We start from the raw sequence: 21,885 nt of genomic DNA, 5'->3' as shown, positions 1-21,885 counted from the left end.
GGTCATGGGACCACCAGCCCCACATCTACCACTCAGCCTGCTGTCTTTTCTTCATCACAGCCTATTAGATAATGACGTCTCAATAGAGTTCCATACGACTGGGGTCACGTCCATATGGCAGCATATCCATATTCAGCTTGCATTCAATATTCAACCTAGGCATTAGGCTCACCATTCAATAACAGCCATTGGGGTCTCTGTTCGGCTTTCTTTTATCACGGTTTTTGTACATTGTTTTTATGTACAATAACATCGTACCATTTTGAGCTATTTTCTTAGTCACTGAAAGGGGAACCTGGTTGTAGCATCTCTTAACAACCAGTAGAGGGGGTTCTAACTATAAACTATTAGAGTCATCCGATCCCACTGCTCAAGGCAAAACTGACCCGTTTTACCGTTTGTGTCCTATAGCTTACAGCCCAAACAGATCAGGGACCAGCATATATACATAGAACAACCGGTGATACAGTAAGCCGCTGTTGATCAAAAACAGCGCAGCAGATCATATTCTGGAGAACAAAACAGACTCTGGGTCCTTCTTCTCATTGGTTGACTGGGGCTTCTGGTGGGGGGGGGGGGGGGGGTGGCAGAGATGGATAGACAGGAGGGCATGCTGGTTGTGTAATTGTGATTCATTGTGTTGATGTTCTGTACGGTGGTGGTTAAAGAATGAGCCAGCAGCAGTATGTTTGTTCTCCGCTACTGATTCTGGGGATTTACTCAATACAGTTTGTCAAACATATGGGCAGTAGTAGGCCCTGTGCTGGTGTAGGTGGTTGTCTATAGTGGGCCCTTCTTCTCGGTCTTCCTGGAAGTATATTTCTCACCCAACTGGATAAATTGGTTTTCAATTAATTATTCCCTTCTTTGAGGTAATCACTGATCCAACATGGGAAACATCAAAGCAATGCATTACTTGCCACAAGTAATCATGCCAGATACTTCAAGGAAAGGGAGGGGGGAAGCACACATTTTCAAAGTACATTATTGGGACTAACTGCTGCTAACTAACTGCTACATGGGGGTCTTGGTGTGTCACCCACCCAGAGTAGTGGTGTATAGAGGCAGCCAGGGCGTTACCGGAGCCCCCTGGTAGGATGCCCAGTGGGGTCTGGATGGCCTCCTCCCAGTCCTCTCTCTCCATCAGGCCATTCACAACCTGGGGGGAACAGAGAGCAGGGGTCACCCAACAGCCAGAGACTCACCAGATCTAGGGCCACTTTCACAGACCAAGATAAGGCCTGGTCGAAACTAAAGTGCACTTTCAGTGGAAACTCTCCAAAAATAGTCTGGAAATCGGTGTCTGTGCAACAATATGCAAGGTCAGGCAGAACCACGGATCTCAGCAAACTGGGGTTTGAGGTTTAGAAGATAAATAGATGCCATGTTGGCACCAGAAGTTCCAAGACGGTTACTAGGTCAAGTAAGAATGCACATTTGAATTATTGTCTGGAATGGATTATTGCATTTGTACCTCACCTCAAACAGCAGTCCGTCCCCGGACATGATGACTAGAGCACCCCACTTTGACAGGTCAGCCTCTCTCACCAACTCCCTGGCATGGTTCTGCCGCTCTGAAAACATACAAGGAAGAAGAGTACATTTACATGTGTTTAGGTGTGTACGTGGCCGTAAAATCACTGTTTGTGTGTTAATTGTAGTGTCAAAATCCCTCTCTTTTGTAGTTGTGAGACCTTTAACTTTCCAATCACTTTGGGAATCAAGAGGGTGTGTGGTTTGACAAAGTGCAGAAATATGAGATGACAAGGGCAAGTATGACCCTTCAGGGGACAAACTGTTGTGAATACAATAGCTGAACAACAAAACAAAGGGAACATGGAAGGTAGACTACACAAGAGATTGGTGGTAGAGGACAACTGACATGCCACCTACAGTACCAGGCTCAGTGGAGGCTGGTGAGGGGAGGACGGCTCATAATGTCTGGAACGGAGTAAATGGAATGGCAAACCCATGGAAACTATATTTGATGTATTTGATACCGTTCCACCAATTCCGCTTCAGACATTGTCCACGAACCCGTCCTCCTCAATTAAGGTGCCACCAACCTCCTGTGACCAGGTTAGCAGCACATGTTTTTAGGGCGGAGAGGACAGTTGATATGCCACCTTAATGAAATGCAGTATCACATTGTAAATGAGATTAAAAGGCCAAATTACGTTATAGGGCCCTCCATCAAATTTGACTGGGGCAATCAGCAGATTGTACATTGCAACAGGAGTAGGATTACGTTTCCCTTATGATGCTGATCTAAGGTCAGATTTCGTCTTTCTCCCTCAATGGTTAAGGTTGGGCTTAGGTGAGGGTAAGCTGATCCTAGAACTGTATCCATCGTTCCACCAGGAGAAGGATAATGTTTCCCCTAGCACTGACCTAAGGTCAGTTTTGTGTTATTTATCTGTATGGTTAAGGTTATGCTCAGGTGAGGGTAAACTGCTGGCTCCTAGAGCTGTAATTCATTTTCTTTAGGGGGCAGTAGTCTATCAGTGGAGGCTGCTGAGGGGAGGATGGCTCATAATAATGGCCGGAATAGAGTGAATGAAATGGCATCAAACACACGGAAACCATATGCTTGATGTATTTGATAACATTCCACCAATTCCGCTCCAGCCATTACCATGAGGTTCCACCAACCAATTAAGGTGCCACCAACCTCCTGTCTAGTCTATATATAGTGAGTGACTGGTACTGCTTCCTGTATCATCACCATTACTTTTCAATCGCACCTTTTATTCCCCTACATTACACTAACACTCTGCCAGGTTAGTATTAGCAGCACACTCTCAGAGAGAAGCGTTCACGTACACACACACACACACACACACACACACACACACACACACACACACACACACACACACACGTATTTCCTCTCTCCTCAAAACACACTCTTTATAAAAGGCCAGACCGTCTAAGAGCTCTTTGGTTGTAGCCACTCAAGCTTAACAGCAGAAGCCAAGTCTCTCTTTCTTCCCCAAGGAATCTTATCTCTACCTCTCTCTAAGGCTGTGTTTACACAGACAGCCAATTCTGATCTTTTTTTCCCACTAATTGGTCTTTTGACCAATCACATCAGTTCTTTTTCATAGCCAATCTAATTTGGTCAAAAACATCCGATTTGGGCTGCCTGTGTGATCGCAGTGTCTAGAGATACTGTATAGCAGTGTTGCCCAACTCCGGTCCTCCAGCACCCCCAGCGGTACATATTGTTGTTGTGGCCCCTTGACAAGCACACCTGATTCTACTTGTCAACTAATCATAAAGCCCTTGACAAGTAGAATCAGGTGTTTTTGTCCGGTGCTACGAGAACAATATGTAACGCTGGGGGGTACTGGAGGACCGGAGTTGGGAAACACTCTTGTAGATCTTGATGTTCCCTTGTTTGTCCTTGCATCTGAAACCCACCGACAACAATACCCTCTCTCTATTTTTCCTTTCAGTGCATGTAGTCTACAATACAGTAGTGTGATTGTTCGGTGTATCGTTTTATGCTGGTCTTGACACAGCAGTAGAGAGCATTTCCCTCTGCAACATAGGCCTCGGGGGGGTGGCATCCGATTACTGAGTCAGCGTCCCAAATGGCACCCTATCCCCCGACATAGTGCACTACTTTTGACCACGGCCTACAGGGCTCTGGTCAAAAGTAGTGCACTGTGCAGGGAATAAGGTGCCATTTGAGACGCAGCGAGACCTTTCATTCATTACCCTCCTGCTGGGCCTGAGAACAGTATATACAGGCAGGGAAAATCAATTTCCCTTCATCAGTCTCCTCACATGACATTTGCATACGCAGAGGCTGTAAACGTAGTGTGTGTGTATAGATAACCGGTCAGTGTTAAGGTGGAGGGCAGCGCAGCTGGAAAATCTAAGTTGGCTGGTTGCTAAGTAGGAGGAGATGTTGTTAACCCACTCCCTTTACTGTTAATGGTGATAGCTGATAGTAGCCGCTAGCAAAAAGGGAGGGAGATAGCATATGTGTGTTAAAGTGCTTTTAGGGGGGGGGGTGCTTTTAGTCATTTTTATGAGTGTTTGCGGAAGTTTGGATGTTAAAATATATGAGGTCTGGGAATGGGTGCAGTGCAGACACACAGACAGACAAACAGACACACACAGACAGCTGAGGGGGAAGTTGGTGCTTTTAGTCATTTTTATGAGTGTTTGTTTTGGTGTTGGGTTGGATGGTAAAATATAGTGGTCTGGGACTGGGTGCAGGGCAGTACTGTAGTGTAGCTTGACTGACCGGCTTAGTCTCTTGGCTGTAAGCAATTGTTCTTCCTCTTCCCAGCTCTGTGGCTTGAGACTAAATCATTACACCACTCCCTTCTGCTCTACACTGGCCCTTGGGTGGAGAGGAGGTGTGTGTGTGAGTTTGGCCAACTATCCTGTTCTCTACAGTGTGTGTGTGCATGCTCGTGTGTTTGGACAACTATCCTGTTCTCTGCACTGTGTGTGTGGGCGTGCACATGTGTCTCTCAGGGCAGCCATTGTTGTCCCTCTAAAGAAGCCATAATTCAGACTCGGATTCCAAAAAAAAGAAAGAGCGCGAGGCTTAACCTCCAATGCCACCGTGCAGTTTCATGTCCCCAGACTCCCCTCGTCCCTACTCACTTTGCTTCACTCTCCTTTCTCTGTCTCCCTCCTCCCAGCCACACTCTCACTGACCCTGCCTCCCACAAAAGGAGGTTCCAAACCCATCTCACACTATATATACAGTATACTGCTGGGCTAAGGACACAGACATGACAGACATGACATTTAAAAAAAGGGGCCTTTCACTGGTCTAGGAACGATGAGGATCGCACCAGGGCTCCATAATGCACACTGACAGTAATAGCAGGGATCCTTTTCATTGCCGTGTGCGCATGTGTGCGCGGGTGACTACCTGTTCACAAAGGCTACGCCGAGTGTGTGTCTAACTGGAGACGTTGGGTTAACAGAGGTGGAGCAGAAGTGGCAGTGGTGTGTGTGTGTGTGTATAGATAAGTCAACCCGGTTGGGAGCTGGAGGACACGCTGTGGCAGCTTAGTCAGCACCCAGGGACAGCCTGAGGGATGTAGAACCACTAGAACCACCGCCTCAGCGCGCACTCCCCCCCCCCCCCCCCCCCCCGTGGACCAGCCATAGAGAACAGGCCACAGGCTATAGAACTCACTGTACTGTTTTGAAAAACCAACCACAGCTAGGTTACAACGGCACTGGAAAGATAACATCCCGCAATCGATTCTCCTAGGTCTCAAACTGACTGACTCTTAATAGTCAACACTGGCTTTTTCTACTATCTAGTTTCCGGGCCACACGCTATATTAGGGACTTTTACTGTTCCAAAACCACCACAGCTAGCACTTATGGTAGATGGGTCACAACTGCATTGATCTCACTGGGAAGACAGTCACTGGGAAAAGAAGTGGGAGATAGCTAAGAGCGAGGGAAAGATTGAGAGAGAGAGAGAAACAGAGATCCTTTGAGACCCTCGTGCCAAGCGTCCTCCATGACCAGTTGCCCCGTCTCCCTCTGGGCAGTGAACTCATCCTTCCCCTCCCACTGGCACCAAACACAGCCAGGGCTCCAATAATGGGCCTGTCCTCGGTCATTAGCGTCCCCATGCTAACCGTCCGCCAGGCTAGCACAGTTCTGGCCCTGCCTCACTGGATTAGCACCCAGAGCCACTGATATTTTCCTTTCACATTGACCTTTTCAGCATGGTTCCAGTAAATGGATAACCAGCCCAGCCCAGTACAGCTTGGCTCGGCTGGACTCTGTAGTGTTAAAAGGTGTAGCAATGGTGATGCAGAATCTTTGTTTGCAAACTAACGCCTGCACAACCTTTTGTCTTACTCTGAAATGTGTTGGCATCTACCTGTATGGTGACTACCTGTCTATTACAGGTTAGATTGAATCAAGCCCAGCGTCGCGGAGCTGTGGCTGATCATGGAGAAGGATGACGACATCCCAATAGACAATGTCCTAGAGAGATTCTAAAGTCAGAGATGATCTACTCTTGTATCTGGCAAGCTAGATCACCCATCCATCTGCATAAGACTAGAACAAGGGCTCTCTTCAATGGGGGAATTGACTGTTCTCAGAAATAAATGTGCTTTTACATAGATTCAATTCTCCATTCTATCCAGACTTTGTTCTCAGGATTAATTTCCCATAAAGTGTGTCCCCAAAGTCAGGGGTAGTTCTGAACTATTGTCTTTTTCCTATTTTCCAATTTGAACATATTCAGCATTTCAGAATGCTTTCAGAGGATTTCTCTCTCAGTTTTGGGGAAGGGATTAACTTTCTTGCCTGCTCTCTGACACTGCAGTGATTTAAGAACAGAGAGAGGGAGAGAAACTCAATAACCTAAAACTAGGGCTGAAATGTAGGGCTTCAAAAGCTACATCCGGATCATGTTCATTAGGGACCAAACGGTAGAAAATGTACTAAAACATAGTAGGGACTGCCTAAACTTGTCCAACAACAAACGTTTTTTTTTCAGTTGCAAAGCGCTTCGCTACGGTGTGCCCTAATGGATATGACCCATCTGATCAGCTTTGAACCAGAAGCCCAATGCAAAACCAGGACATTATCATTACAATGTCCCCAGACTGTGGCAGCACACATTATAATGATTACCCCATTAATGTGGCTTATAAATTACACACACATACACATATATATATATATAAATAGGGTCCATAACATCAAATCATGGTGAACCAGATTTACAGAGGTTTGTGTATAAACATAACATATTACATAATGGATCTACATACATACATATGTGCCAGCAGCAGATGAATGACTTCCAGCTAGAGATGAAAACAGCCAGAGGATTTATAATGGAGGAGGGAGAGAAAGAGGGAGGGTCAGCTTGAGAGAGATGGCCATTAGCTGCTTTGCTTTGTGGGACATTGCCAATTGGAGTGGAGGGACACAGAATGTTTTGTTTGTCCAGTCTGCCAAGCGGCTGAGCGTTAGTGTGTGTGTGTGTGTGTGTGGTGCTGGTAGTGCAGTGCTTTGACAGTCGAGTTATTCTATAATTGCAGGTGTTCGTGTGAGTGGTGCTGGTAGTGCAGTGCTTTGACAGTCGAGTTATTCTGTAATTGCAGGTGTTAGTGTGAGTAGTGCAGTGCTTTGACAGTCGAGTTATTCTGTAATTGCAGGTGTTAGTGCAGGATATTGACCTGCGATAACCTGTGTGTCAGTGTATGCACATGCATTAACTCAGCAGAGATGACGTGTGTGTGTGTGCGTGCTTGCACAGTGTACCTCTATGCGTGTGTGCATGTGAGTGTGTGTGTGTGCGTTCATGCATGCATGCATGTGTGTATATGCACGTACAGTACGCTAAACTCACCAGTGATGACCAGTGTGTGTGGGACCCCGGCCTCGTTAAGCATGCGTTGGACGTGTCCGGTGAAGAGGCTGAGGGCCTGGCCCTTCCCACTGTGGGGGTTCACCAGTAGCATGACGCTGCAGGGACGGTGCACCTCACTGTAAAGCACATCTAGAACAGAGAGATGCATGGACAGAGGTTATGACAGATGTTAGACCTGCTATTTTTGGTGACCTTGACAGAAAATCCCAGAAACATAGAATCCTATAAAATTATAAAGTGCATATTCAGTGTGTTTAACCCAATGTTTAGCCTAATTCAATATTTTTCACTTTCTGTAACATACATGATTTCCAGTGTTTTACTCAAGGTGCGGGTTGATGGTCACTAGACATGATACTGAATGTTATGGATTATTCTCATGTCTGTTGATAGTGATTGACGCCAGACTGGAGGTACAAGGATCGAGGGCACACTGATGTGTGATTCTGTAGCAACAGGCGGACATTGCCTTTTGGGTTTTACTTCCTACAAGCCTCTCGGGCTGGCGTTTCCAGAACATTTGGTGCTGTCAGATTAGGACATAAAAGGGCCTGTCTCCAAGAGGCCAGTTAGATATTTTCTCTACTTCTGTGCTGGGTATTGTGTCCCTGTTGCAACTTGTAATAAAACCTGATAGACTCAATCTGTGACTTCTCTTCTCTTTCGTTACAACAATAGGCAATGGAGGGAGCTGCTTGATGTTACTATTATTAAGGCCAGGAGTTTTTCCCAACCATGTTCCATGACCAGGCCCTATAACTAGGGCCCAGAGTTTTTCCTGTTCAGGTCACATTGGTAGTCAGGAAAAACTCCTGTCCCTTATGTCTACAATTAATCCTCAGAATATACTGATTAGACAAACACTCAGAACTATGACTCAGGGCTTCTTTGCCAATTATTAACTTTCTGCATCAGTCCTCTCTAGCTAAACCATTCTGGGAAATGAAAGTATTTTGGTCACGGAGGGTGGGAAAGCAAGATAAACAAGTTTGACAGATGATGAATGACTTGCTGTGGGTGGAGCACAAGGACAGTGCTTTGGATGCTCCCTGGATGAGGTCATCCACCAACAACGTGGTCCCGTGTGGCTCAGTTGGTAGAGCATGGCGCTTGCAACGCCAGGGTTGTGGGTTCATTCCCCACGGGGGGACCAGGATGAATATGTATGAACTTTCCAATTTGTAAGTCGCTCTGGATAAGAGCGTCAGCTAAATGACTTAAATGTAAATGTAAATGTAACATCAAACCTAATTGGCAGGATGTGTTTTTCTAGACCACCCCAACGTCTACTGGAGCTACTGTCAACATATATCGCAGACTACACCGTTACAAGTTAGGAAACACCACCTATCAGAGTTACCATATCTGTACTACTGTAAACAGTGTATTGCAGGCTATGAGTGTGTCCCAAATCGCACCCTATTCCCTTTATAGTAGTGCACTACTTTTGAATAGGGTATTGGGGGCCATTTGGGATGCAGCCTCTGACAACACAGGTTAGGTTATGAAACCCCACCTATCAGTACTGTAGATCTGTGGTATCTGTGGAGTTTGGTCACGGGGCTTTGACTTAATTAGCGTAACAGGGCATAAGATGGAATGGGGTGTGTCTGCTGTAGTGCCTTGTCACAAGGCAGTTAAAGTGACATCGTGTTTTCTTGTGTGTTTGATGACACATGGCCTCAGTTAACATGGCCTATTGTACCTAGATAGGCTTCCTACCTTGCTTGACGTATACCGAACAAAAATATCAACTCAACATGTAAAAGTGTTTGTTCTGTGTTTCATGAGCTGAAATAAAAGTTCCCAGAAATATTCTGTACGCACAAAAAGCGTATTTCTCTCAAAATGTGTGCACACATTAGTTTACATCCCTGTTAGTGAGCATTTCTCCTTTGACAAGATAATCCATCCCCCTGACAGAAGTGGAATATCATGAAGCTGATTAAAAAGCATAATTACACAGGTGCACCTTGTGCTGGGGACAATAAAAATGTGCTTTTTTATGGGGGAAAACATATTCTGATTGGCTGGGCCTGGCTCCCCATTGGGTGGGCCTGGCTCCCAAGTGAGTGGGCCTATGCCCTTCCAGGCCCACCCATGGCTGCACCCCTGCCCAGTCATGTGAAATCCATAGATTACGGCATAATTAATTTATTACAATTGACTGATTTCATTATATGAACTGTAACTCAGCAAAATCGTTGAAATTGTCTATATCTTTGTTCAGTATAGATAACAAAGCTTTGTAGCGGCCCCAAATACACTTCCATCTAAAACAAAACACACCCTCACACAAAATATAGGTTGAATCAACATGGTCAACATCATGAATTTGCTAAAAAAAAGCCACACTGTTTTTCCATGTCTCATTCTAACTCAAATTCTAACCACATACCAACAATAGTGTTTTCGAATCATTCCAAGTTGAATTTACGTTTGTTACCACTTTAATATCAACCAAATTGGATGTTTATCGGATGTCTTTGCCTGATGGATCTTGTTCCTATGAAATGTGGACCCTTTCTTAACAAGTAATGAAGTTCTGGGAGGACGGAGATGGCAGGGCCCTCATTCATAACCGTTGAGTAAATTTCACACAATGTTTGCATGCTCCATTTCTGAAAAGTATGTGCACGCACAAAAATATTGGGAGTTATTGACATTTTACAGTGACTTTTCCAAGCTAAACATGCATGCTGCTTGTCCGCACACTGACACATTCTGCAAGATTGATTGCATATTCAAACAATTAAAAAATAGGCTAAACGCTACAGCCCACAACCCCAGATGAATTGTAGTTCACTATTTTGTTTATCAATAGACTATTGGGGTTCTATGTCCTGCCTTGGTAGGCTCTGAGATTAAACAGACAATGATATTACGCTCCCATCACACAGCAATACTGTAGCCTACCCACACTGTCAACTTACAGTACCAGTCAAAAGTTTGGACACACCTACTCATTCAAGGCTTTTTTTCTTTATTTTTACTATTTTCTACATTGTAGAATAATAGTGAAGACATTACAACTATGAAATAACACACATGGAATCATGTGGTAACCAAAAAAAAGTGTTAAACAAATCAAAATATATTTTATATTTGAGATTCTTCAAAGTAGCCACCCTTTGCCTTGATGACAGTTTTGCAGACTCTTGGCATTCCGTTTTTTTATGAATACAATTTATCATCATATCCCCCCCCATTTGCACAAAATACTTACTTGCCAGCTTGCAATACAATATTTCAACCACTCGCAGATGTGTGTACGCATCGTCTAGAGTTTGTGGAGAGGTGAGCACATTCTCACATCATGTACATTTATTATAAATGCCAACTTTTGCATGAAAAATGGCACAAGCACATTTTGGGGTTATGTTTGGTACTTAAGCGCGGTTTATAAATGAGGCCCCAGGGCAGTGCCCTCATAAATCATTTGGCATGGACCTGTGCCAACCCAGCTGGAAAGGGCCCCAGCCATGCTGTGTTTCTGCATCACCATTACCCACAAGGCCTGTCTTGTCTGGACCCATTGACACTTCCTCTTAGCCACCCTACCCATTCCTAAACATTCCTTCATTACAAACTGGCTGTGGTTGAGAGTACCACCTCGACCTACAGTCTTGGTTGTCAGCAAGGTGCAATGGTTAGGGTCAGGAGTTTTTCCAGGTGAAACTGGTCTCTAGCTGACCTGACCACGAAAGCTCTTGGCCCTAGTTATAGTATAGCCCTAGTATCCTAGTCCTAGTATCAGTGAAAGACTGATATCTAGGGTTTGGAGGTTTTCCTGGTCAAATCGGGGAACAACCAATATAACCCATCATCAGCTAAACAACATGGCTCATTGCCACATGACACATCTAGACGAAACCAACAAAGCACACACCCAAACAGAGAGAAATAAATTTGCAATCTGGTTCCTCTAGAATAATTACATTATTCATTGTGTCCGCCTCCCCACAATGGCTCTTTTGTACCCAGGGGAAGCCACGGCTGCATTTCTAGAATCCTTATTGTGACTAATGAATCGTGATACTAGATGTTGCTCTTGGTTTGTTTTGGCCTGTTGTGGTCGGAGCTCTGAACAATCACATCTGAGCATGCCCAGTGGGCACTGAGGTAACACAGTAGTGTGGGGGCGGATAAAGTTACAACAACACTTGACATGCCCTTAAAAGGTCATAATCGTGTCATCCTCATTAAAGGTCAATCTCTTAATCCTCAACATCCTATGGTTGCGACATGTAATGGTAGCAGACTATTATAAAACTATAGTCCGGTTGTTATCTGTTTTAGTCTGTTGCCCTTGGTTAAGTAGATAAACAGTGATAGTATGTATTATGACACAACTAAGACACAATAAAAAAAGGCAATAGAATTACTGTAGAACAACGAAGACAAATTAGCCACAAACAATTATTCGGGATGGTTAAAGATGCCATTAAAAGGCACTATCCAAACCCGATTACTGTAGAACCATCTTGACAGTGGTAAACCAAACAAATCCAAAGGAACGCTTGTTGTCAACTGAATTCACCAGTGCGGTGATTAAGAAATGTCTCATCTGTAGACTTCAAAACCTAGAGTGAACAATTTGTCCTGAACTTTAATGAAATAATCACTACTCTGCTATTCGCCACAGGAAATTCCAGTTGAAATGAAAGGGAAAGGAGGAAAAAAAACAGAGTATTTTCCTGGTCTAGGCTTAGGACAGCGTCTTAGAATAGCAAACTTGCACAGTATTGCGTGACAGATCCCGCTTGCGACTCAGTGAAGTGTCTGTTCTCCTTAGACATGGAAGACGGAGCATTTGTTTATTTATTAGCTAACGCTCACTTTTCCTCGAATCTGAACTGGGTGGCTTACAGCTTCGACTGACTATAGATGTTGTTGGTGTAGGGTGAAGTCGCCCCTAGACACACTGATCTTGGGTCAGTTTTCCCTCGACTGGCTAAGGTTAGGATTGGGGGGAGAGGAAGCTGATCCTAGATCTGTACCTAGGGGAAAGTTCACCCCTGAGCGATGATGTTCATATCAGGGACAGGCAGTGAAAGACTGACGACTCACAGTTGAACTTCCTTGACTTTCGGTTGAACTTCCAACGAAAACGTCCTTTGAATTATGCATTAGCTACTTATTCTAATGTCTCTACTTTGACTGTAGCTCAAGTTCTCTATTTAGGAGGTATGACACAGCGTTAATTGCGGCTGAATGAGCCCGAGGCGGCCTAACCACCTTTATAGGAAGGAAGGGAAGGCTTGGTGCCAGGTGTTTTATACACTTGGCTGGGCCCAATATGTATTTATGTCTGCAGTCTATGTGGTTATGAATACCTGATGTGGCCATTCTCCCTCCTCTGTCTCTCTCATTGTGTCTCTCTCATTGTGTCGCTCACTCTGTTCTTTGGGAGTTCTGTCTAGGGGGAGAGGATAGGGGGACAGGGAGTTCTGCTATCCTGCTATCTCTTTCCCCCACCTCACTTACTCAGGCTCACTTCTAACAATGTTTGAACACGTATCTTTCCTCCCTTCCTTGGAGTAATCCCTGATCTAACACGATTAGCGGTGCAAGCAATGCAGAGGCGTGCTTGCTTTCATCTATCTGACTGTTAGTTAGGTCAGTGATGACTTTAAAAGTAGGGAGGAAGTAAAAGATGCATTTTTTAAGTCTTCCTTAAATGAGCCTTAATAGGACCTCATCCTCCACCTTTAAGCCTTTCAACACTTTGGCTCAGCCACTTTATGGTCACGGGCCAGACGTCACAGTTTCATAGCAAACGGTTTACTATAATGTATGTTACATGCAGGTTGTAATACAGTTGTTTAGATCAGCTTGTTTTGACCTGAAGAAATGATATTGACTAGGATTGCACCTTTAAAACGTGGTTTTCAGACACAGTCATAACTCATACAAGGTGTCTATATGCCTTTATGACCATAGTAGTCTGATCTAAATACAACCAAACAAAACTACTCTGGTACATTATATTGTCAGTTATATGATACTGTCAGTTCAGGTATTATTGAAAGACGGGACAATCTCTACTTTTTCTTCAAATATTTTTCTAAATATTAACATTTGAAATATGCAGTACCAGTCAAAAGTTTGGACATACCTATTCATTCAAGGATTTTTCTTTATTTGTACTATTTTCTACATTGTAAAATAATAGTGAAGACATCCATACTATGAAAAAACACATATGGAATCATGTAGTAACCAAAAAAGTGTTAAACAAATCAAAATATATGTTATATTCTTCAAAGTAGCAACCGTTTGCCTTGATGACAGCTTTGCACACTCTTGGCATTCTCTCAACCAGCTTCACCTTGAATTCTTTTCCAACAGTCTTGAAGGAGTTCCCACATATGCTGAGCACTTGTTGGCTGCTTTTCCTTCACTCTGCTGTCCAACTCATCCCATACCATCTCAACTGAGCTGAGGTTGGGTGAATGTGGAGGCCAGGTCATCTGATGCAGCACTCCATCACTCTCCTTCTTGGTCAAATAGCCCTTACACAGCCTGGAGGTGTGTTGGGTCATTGTCCTGTTGAAAAACAAATGATGGTTCCACTAAGCGCAAACCAGACGGGATGGCGTATCGCTGCAGAATGCTGTGGTAGCCATGCTGGTTAAGTGTGCCTTGAATTCTAAATAAATCACAGACAGTGTCACCAGCAAAGCACCCCCACACCATCACACCTCCTCCTCCATAATTCACGGTGGGAACCACACATGCGGAGATCATCCGTTCACCTTCTCTGCATCTCACAAAGACACGGCGGTTGGAATCAAAAATCTCAAATTTGAACTCATCAGATGAAAGGACAGATTTCCACCAGGTCTAATGTCCATTGCTCGTGTTTCTTGGCCCAAGCAAGTCTCTTCTTATTATTGGTGTCCTTTAGTAGTGGTTTCTTTGCAGCAATTCGACCACAAAGGCCTGATTCACACAGTCTCCTCTGAACAGTTGATGTTGATATGTGTCTGTTACTCGAACTCTGTGAAGCATTTATTTGGGCTGCAATTTCTGAGGCTGGTAACTCTAATGAACTCATCCTCTGCAGCAGAGGTAACTCTGGGTCTTCCTTTCCTGAGGCAGTCCTCATGAGAGCCAGTTTCATCACAGCGCTTGATGGTTTTTGCAACTGCACTTCAAGAAACTTTCAAAGTTCTTGAAGTTTTCCATATTGACTGACCTTCATGTCTTAAAGTAATGATGGATTGTCGTTTCTCTTTGCTTATTTGAGCTGTTCTTGCCACAATATGGACTTGGTCTTTTACCAAATAGGGCTATCTTCTGTATACCAACCCTACCTTGTCACAACACAACTGATTGTATCAAATGCATTAAGAAGGAAAAAAAATCCACAAAATCTATCTTTTAACAAGGCACACCTGTTAATTGAAATGCATTCCAAGCTGGTTGAGAGAATGCCAAGAATGTGCAAAGCTCTCAAGGCAAAGGGTGGCTACTTTGAAGAATCTCAAATTGAAGATATATTTTGATTTGTATAACACTTGTTGGGTTACTACATGATTTCATATGTGTTATTTCATAGTTTTGATGTCTTCATTATTTATCTACAAAGTAGAAAATAGTACAAATAAATAAAAACCCTTCAATGAGTAGCTGTGTCCAAACTTTTAACTGGTACTGTATATTTTGATAGACCAAAGTATATTTTTTCCTTCATAAAATGCAACAAACTGGATTTGTCAATTCTGTCAGACACCATAAAAGGCCTTTGATTTTTACATTTATTGTCCAAGTGTTTAAAGGCCTTGATATGTTTAATTTTAACATTAGATTATTCAAATATATGTAATGCAAATCTCTAAACTTATTTTAGTTTTCGAGCACTGTATCATGCTCCAAGGCTAATTTCATTAGCATTTTGGCATGTTCTTTTAGATTCAGAACATAAAACAACACTTAGAAAGCAAACATTTTGCATTGGATCTAGCACCGCAAATACGTCAATAGTTTGAAGCATATGTTGCAGAAAAGTGATTAAAATATATTGAAGTTGACAAGCCAACTGATGGAGCTAACAACAAATGCTCAAAATACATATTTTTGCCTATAAAAAAAACGACTTCAATACAAATATTTGTAAAATATAGAAATTATTCATTTGAAAACCCTCAAAAATATAACCATTTTATCAGATCTTTCAGCACTTTGACATATTTTTTTGGAGTTGTACCAAAATTTGCACAAAGTTGCAAAAAATTGCACCAAAATGAACATCCTATCTTAATCCATCGGGCAAATGGAGCTGACAGTTTATGGTTGTGACAATGGTGATTTCAATATTGTTTGTTTAAATCTATCAAAAGTAGAAATCTTTACAGACCATGATTTGTCTTGTTGAACTACATGTAATGACCCTTGTTCATTCATGATTCATTGAATTGACCAAATCTCCAGACACATTTTTTAGGAATCCCAGTTTTGAAATACATTTTGTTTAAAGTCAGAGAGGGCAATTGCAAGAAACTACACAAAATCCTTTTCAGTTAATATTCATTATTGCCCGTTTTAGAATTTTAAACACTTTGAGAGTTTTAAATTGGGAGCCTTTGCTCCGGACAAGGGCATTTCCAGGCATTGAGCCCACATGGAATTGAATAATATTGAAAATATTTAGAAAATTCCAAAACTAAAATCTCTCCCCTTATAAAATTCCCCTAAATGTAATTTTTAAGCTCAAATAATAAAACAAAATCATATATTATCCAACAATAAAAATAAAGTTTCCCTGCCGGACAAGGATTGTCCCGTCTTTCAAGAATTCCTGAGTTAGTACATAATACTGTAAGTACATAACCTACTATGATAAGCTCAACGCCAACATACTCTTAAATAGTACAATGGTAGCAAGCCAAGTCATGCTTAATTATTGCATGTACCCATCAATGCATTCCTACACGTCAGATGTAGGTAGTACTAAATCTGGACCAACCCCCATCACGAGAAAAGCCTGTTTCCACATGAAAGGATTTCTGGATTGTAGGTTATCATCACCCATTTGGCCACTAGCAGCCAAAATACATACCTTAAGTATAATATGGAGAAGGACTGGGCGATATATCTTGAATGCCGGTAATACCGTTATGAATCCACATACCGGTAAAGATTTTTACAATACCGTCTATAATTACATTTTGATAAAATGCTAAATAAACGAAAGTTCTACAAAAAATGTTGTCCATGTTTTGTTGAGCATTAAAACCATCAGAATGGAGAAAGCCAATTAAAACCACTTAAAATTCATTTGATGCCATCCTAGAGCCATGCACTGCTCATAAAACATATTTAGAACTTGTATTACTCAGAAACATCAAATACCGCCATACTGTCCAAAATATTGTGATATGATGTTAAAGCCTTAATATTGAATGGATTTGTCATAGGCTAGCACATCCACTAAAATATTTAGCTTAACTGTCTGCATTTGTGCTGGTAAGATACAAATCAGATGTGTCTTGTGTAGGCTGTTTTAGTTCCCCCCGTAATTTTTTTGTCATATCGATCCTGAAATCGTCTTTGTGTACCTACATGAACAGTCCCTCACCAACCTAAATGCATCTTGTCTACGTCTGATGGTACCTCACCAAGACAAACACAAACAGAATAGTATTGTACACAACAGCGTGGCAGTGTGTTTGAGCGAGTAAGCAGATCCTGGCTGAGCTGAGACTCAAACCAGACCGACCACAAAGGGTGTGGAGGGAGGAGATGCCTGGTGTGGTGATTTGTTCTCAGAGAGCGAGAGAGCGAGAGAGGATAGCGAAAGGGATTCAGAGAAAGATGGGGGGAAAGAAAAAGGGGAAAGAGAGGGAGAGAGATGAGGAAAAGATAAAGAAGGATAGAGAGAATGGCAAAGATGCAGATGGAGAGAGAGAGAGAGAGAGAGACGGGAGATAAAGATACATAGAGCGTAAGTCAGCGAGAGACAAAGTGAGTGAGAGGAGCGGAGAGGATCTAACCACCGGCTGTCATTCTCCTCTTGAGTGGTGTCTCCTGGGTAACTTCGGCAGTAGGGTGAGATGGTTGTGTTGAATTTAAAAAAACGACTGAAGTAAAAACTTTACGTATTTTTATAACCTATAACTGACAAGACTTTCGCATTTGATAGTTTAATTATATCACTCAGATTTAACTGAAGACTTGCAGCTTACATGCCTTACAGTACATTGTCTGTAAACATGCAACATAACAGCAGATTATAGCCATGATACTTTACAAATAAAGCTGTGTAGAGAAAGCTGGCTACCCACCATGAAAACCCACAACTACATAGTGAGAGACTGCCCTTCTCATAGACTATAATAGACCATCCTTCACTCATGCTGCCAAACATACCCTTGTAAAACTGACCATCCTACCGATCCTCGACTTCGGCGATGTCATTTACAAAATAGCCTCCAATACCCTACTCAATAAATTGGATGCAGTCTATCACAGTGCCATCCGTTTTGTCACCAAAGCCCCATATACTACCCACCACTGCGACCTGTACGCTCTCGTTGGCTGGCCCTCGCTTCATACTCATCGCCAAACCCACTGGCTCCAGGTCATCTACAAGACCCTGCTAGGTAAAGTCCCCCCTTATCTCAGCTCGCTGGTCACCATAGCAGCACCCACCTGTAGCACACGCTCCAGCAGGTATATCTCTCTGGTCACCCCCAAAACCAATTATTCCTTTGGCCGCCTCTACTTCCAGTTCTCTGCTGCCAATGACTGGAATGAACTACAAAAATCTCTGAAACTGGAAACACTTATCTCCCTCACTAGCTTTAAGCACCAGCTGTCAGAGCAGCTCACAGATTACTGCACCTGTACATAGCCCATCTATAATTTAGCCCAAACAACTACCTCTCCCCCTACTGTATTTATTTATTTATTTTGCTCCTTTGCACCCCATTATTTCTATCTTTACTTTGCACATTCTTCCACTGCAAATCTACCATTCCAGTGTTTTACTTGCTACATTGTATTTACTTCGCCACCATGGCCTTTTTTTTGCCTTCACCTCCCTTATCTCACCTCATTTGCTCACATTGTATATACTTATTTTTTCTACTGTATTATTGACTGTATGTTTGTTTTACTCCATGTGTAACTCTGTGTTGTTGTATGTGTCAAACTGCTTTGCTTTATCTTGGCTAGGTCGCAGTTGTAAATGAGAACTTGTTCTCAACTTGCCTACCTGGTTAAATAAAGGTGAAATAAAAATAAATAAATGTTGGTCTTCGTTGAAACGTGGTTGAAGCATTGTTGTGTCATTAGCCGAAAAGAGAACACGAAAAGAACACAGCATGCCATAAACGTACAAGGACATTCACTTTCTTTTCATTGCTATACAGACGTCATTCAAATCTCATTCAATGTGCTGTACGTTGTTCTGTGTAACAGATCCTAATTCCTATCAACATTATTGAGTGACAATGACATTTAGCTGATTTTCCATCCAGCTTGTGTGTGTGTGTGTGTGTGTGTGTGTGTGTGTGTGTGTTGTAATTCCTCTTTTTCTTTCTATAATTTTCACTGAGTGGCCTGAAACACTAAGCTGCTGTGAGCCCATGGGTCTAAACAGGGAAGGCCCCAGATAGAGGTGTGTGTGTGTAAGTGAGAGAGATGGGCTTAGTCAGAGGTCTTGACAGCACGTCAAGGCTCATCTTGGAGAACGTCCGACAAGAGTCCTCAGGGAAAGGACTACTGTCTCACTGCTGGGGCCCCTGAGTGAAAAAACACACACGACTTTCCATCTCCCTCTTTCTCTTCTGCTTTTGAAGCAGAGGAACAGATGTATGAACACAGAGAAGTGAATGCTACCTATTTTCCTAGAAAAAACAAGAACTAAAAGCTGAACCGTGCCCCTTAGCATTGGGAATAAAAAAATAACTCTGTAGCAGTGGAAATCTGTGGTACATTGATCCGTTTCATCCAGGATCAATAATATCCAATAACATACAATAGTATATTATTACACCCAGTCAACTCCAATAGAATATCAATGTGTGCAACGATGTCTATATAATAACAATATGCTGTCATCCTCGTATTAAATTACATTTGATATGCTATGTTGTATGATTACACCATGTTCATTACTATACCCAAAATCTCTAAACGTGTATTGTAATGCATGCGGTTGTCCATGTAGTGCATCTGGTTTGTCGAAGGGGCCATTGGGTACGATATTAGTAATGGTATTGAGTGTGCTGGAAGTGACCTGCTTTGTTGCTGAAAGGAGAGGCCCTTGAGATGTGGGACAATGATGCCTGTCTTATTAATTTATCCGCATGGTGTCCCAAATGGTGCCCTATTCCCTACACAGTGCACTACTTTTTGACTGGAGCCCATGTAATAGGGTGCCATTTGGGACTCCGATCCATTTCACGCTACAGATGCACTGTAATGACATGGGTGCCGCGGGATATGTTGATTTACAGGCAGATGAACAGACAGTAAAGGTTCCCTAAAATGGTACGTTGTTTTATGGTAATAAAGTGGTTGTGTAAACGTTGAGGGGATATCATTGTCGAGTTTCAAAGGCAACTATAATATCCATAGTACAGTATCTTGCAAAGTTGACTTCTATCTCATCTCTCCACTATCTTGGCTATTGGACAGTTTGATCATTGGACAGTTTGAACAGTTGTAGTTAGATTGTGCAGCAGCCCACCGCTCCCCCACCATTAGATTTGACGGCACACAGGCATATATTCATGTATCGCGTAACTAGAAATACCTCACTTTGCTGGTGAATTTCTATAGCGCACATCCTTTGATAAAGGCTCTCTAAAGAACTCCCAGCTCCTCGGTTATAGGCTACCTTAATCTGTTAAGTTAATGTGATTGGAGGACTAAACTATAGACTTACGTAGCACTTCCCTTCTGAAAGGATCAATCTTCGATTGGTTCCCTACATTGTTCCCATGTCTACAACGTAAGAGACAATGACGTGGGTTGACCCTTGTTTCTCCTGTGGGTTTTCAGTCCAACCCTAATTTAACCCACCTGATTCTACTAATTAGCTGCTCAACAAGACCTTATCTAGCAGAATCAGATATGCTTAATTGGGGTTGTACTGAAAACCTACAGGACAGTAGATCTCCAGGAAGAGGGTTAGGCAGCCCTGGTCTAGATCAGGATCTCTCAACCCCCCCAGACGTTTCACATTTTAGTTTTAATCCTAAACACCTGATTCATTTAGTCAAGGAGAGGCCCTTGAGATGTGGGACAATGATGCTTGTCTTGTTAAGGCAGTTTAGTTTTAACCCTAAACACCTGATTCAATTAGTCAACTAATCATCAAGCCTTTGACTAATTGAATCAGGTGTACCAGTTTAGGGTTATAACAAGGAGAGAAGCATGTTGGGAAATACTGATCTAGATGTTTTTTCTCTGTTAGTATTTCTCTATGCCAGGGGTATTCAACTCTTACCCTACGAAGTCTGGAGCCTGCTGGTTCTGTTGTGTCTGATAATTAATTCCCAGGTTTAAATCAAAATGAAAAAAGCAGAGGAACTGGATTCAAAGTCCAGAGTTGAGTTTGAGGGGGTTAGCCTATTGTTATTCTAGATGCTGTTTTGTTGTTACTTTGGGCTGTTAAAGGTTGCTTAGTGAACATTCTGTAATTTGAGTGTCTGACCAGTCCTATTTTATTCATTAACGGAAATTGGTTTAAAAAAGGGAATAGACTGAGACAGATGACTGATAAGTGCGGAACTTGCTCCACAGCAATAGACTAGATTACGCAAAAACAACCCTTTGTCAAAGACTAATGTGCACTAGACAGGTATACCGACTTCATAAATAACATGAATGTGATAAGCACAACGAGCACTTTCCTCAACCGCTTATGAGAAAATTATACGAAACTATATGGTTAACTAATTTTAATTAATAACTTGCTCACGATTTCTCAAATGTTGCTGACGAACAGAGTTCTCCCGGATGGTGCCAGCCCATTTCTCTGCCTCCTCCAGGTTGGTGCGTGGGTCCTGGAACAGGGCCACCCGAAAGCACTGCTCGACCCGTTGCCTGGCCACCCCAGAGCTCATCCATCGTCTTTTAAAAGGGTAGAAATAGACAGAGAAGTACGCTCCCGCATCCGCGTTGTCATCTGCGCTGAAAGCCCGGCAGCCGACACAGTCCCTCAAGTTGAAAACCACCGTGCTCCGTCCCGCAGGTGTCGACGTGATCTTCTGAATGGTGAGGTCCCTCTCGGTTAAACTCACCGCGTACCTCACCTTTCGGTTGCCCGTGGCCGTGAATTCCCCGTACTGCAGAACATTGGTGATTCCGTTGCGATATGATGGAGGGTCCGATTCGGTTATCTTCGGGTCCATCCTGCGCGCAGAGGGAGGAAGGGACGCGATCCGTAGACCTGCTTGCGCGTGATAGGGGGACGCACACAGGCATATACCCGCTGAAGAAGCAAGCGGTCCGCAGGGCAAAAGACTGCGAATGAGTTCAACGCA

The 21,885-nt window shown here is 43.0% G+C and overlaps 1 protein-coding gene across 1 annotated transcript in view; it reads right to left on the bottom strand.

Annotated features, from left to right (window-relative positions):
* Positions 1-21,885, bottom strand: part of LOC139568680 (sphingosine kinase 1-like) — a 26,701-nt gene extending 4,816 nt beyond the window's left edge. Inside the window, exons 1-4 of the mRNA XM_071390678.1 lie at positions 21,321-21,885; positions 7,364-7,513; positions 1,480-1,574; positions 1,044-1,159 (exon numbers count right to left, since the gene is read on the bottom strand). Of these exons, the coding sequence (XP_071246779.1) occupies positions 1,044-1,159; positions 1,480-1,574; positions 7,364-7,513; positions 21,321-21,753 (794 nt within the window). The 5' untranslated portion in view covers positions 21,754-21,885. The remainder of the gene's footprint in view (positions 1-1,043; positions 1,160-1,479; positions 1,575-7,363; positions 7,514-21,320) is intronic.

Source organism: Salvelinus alpinus, chromosome 2 (genome assembly GCF_045679555.1).
Source record: "Salvelinus alpinus chromosome 2, SLU_Salpinus.1, whole genome shotgun sequence".
Lineage (NCBI taxonomy): Eukaryota > Metazoa > Chordata > Actinopteri > Salmoniformes > Salmonidae > Salvelinus > Salvelinus alpinus.
This window is presented reverse-complemented; position numbering and strand designations above follow the sequence as displayed.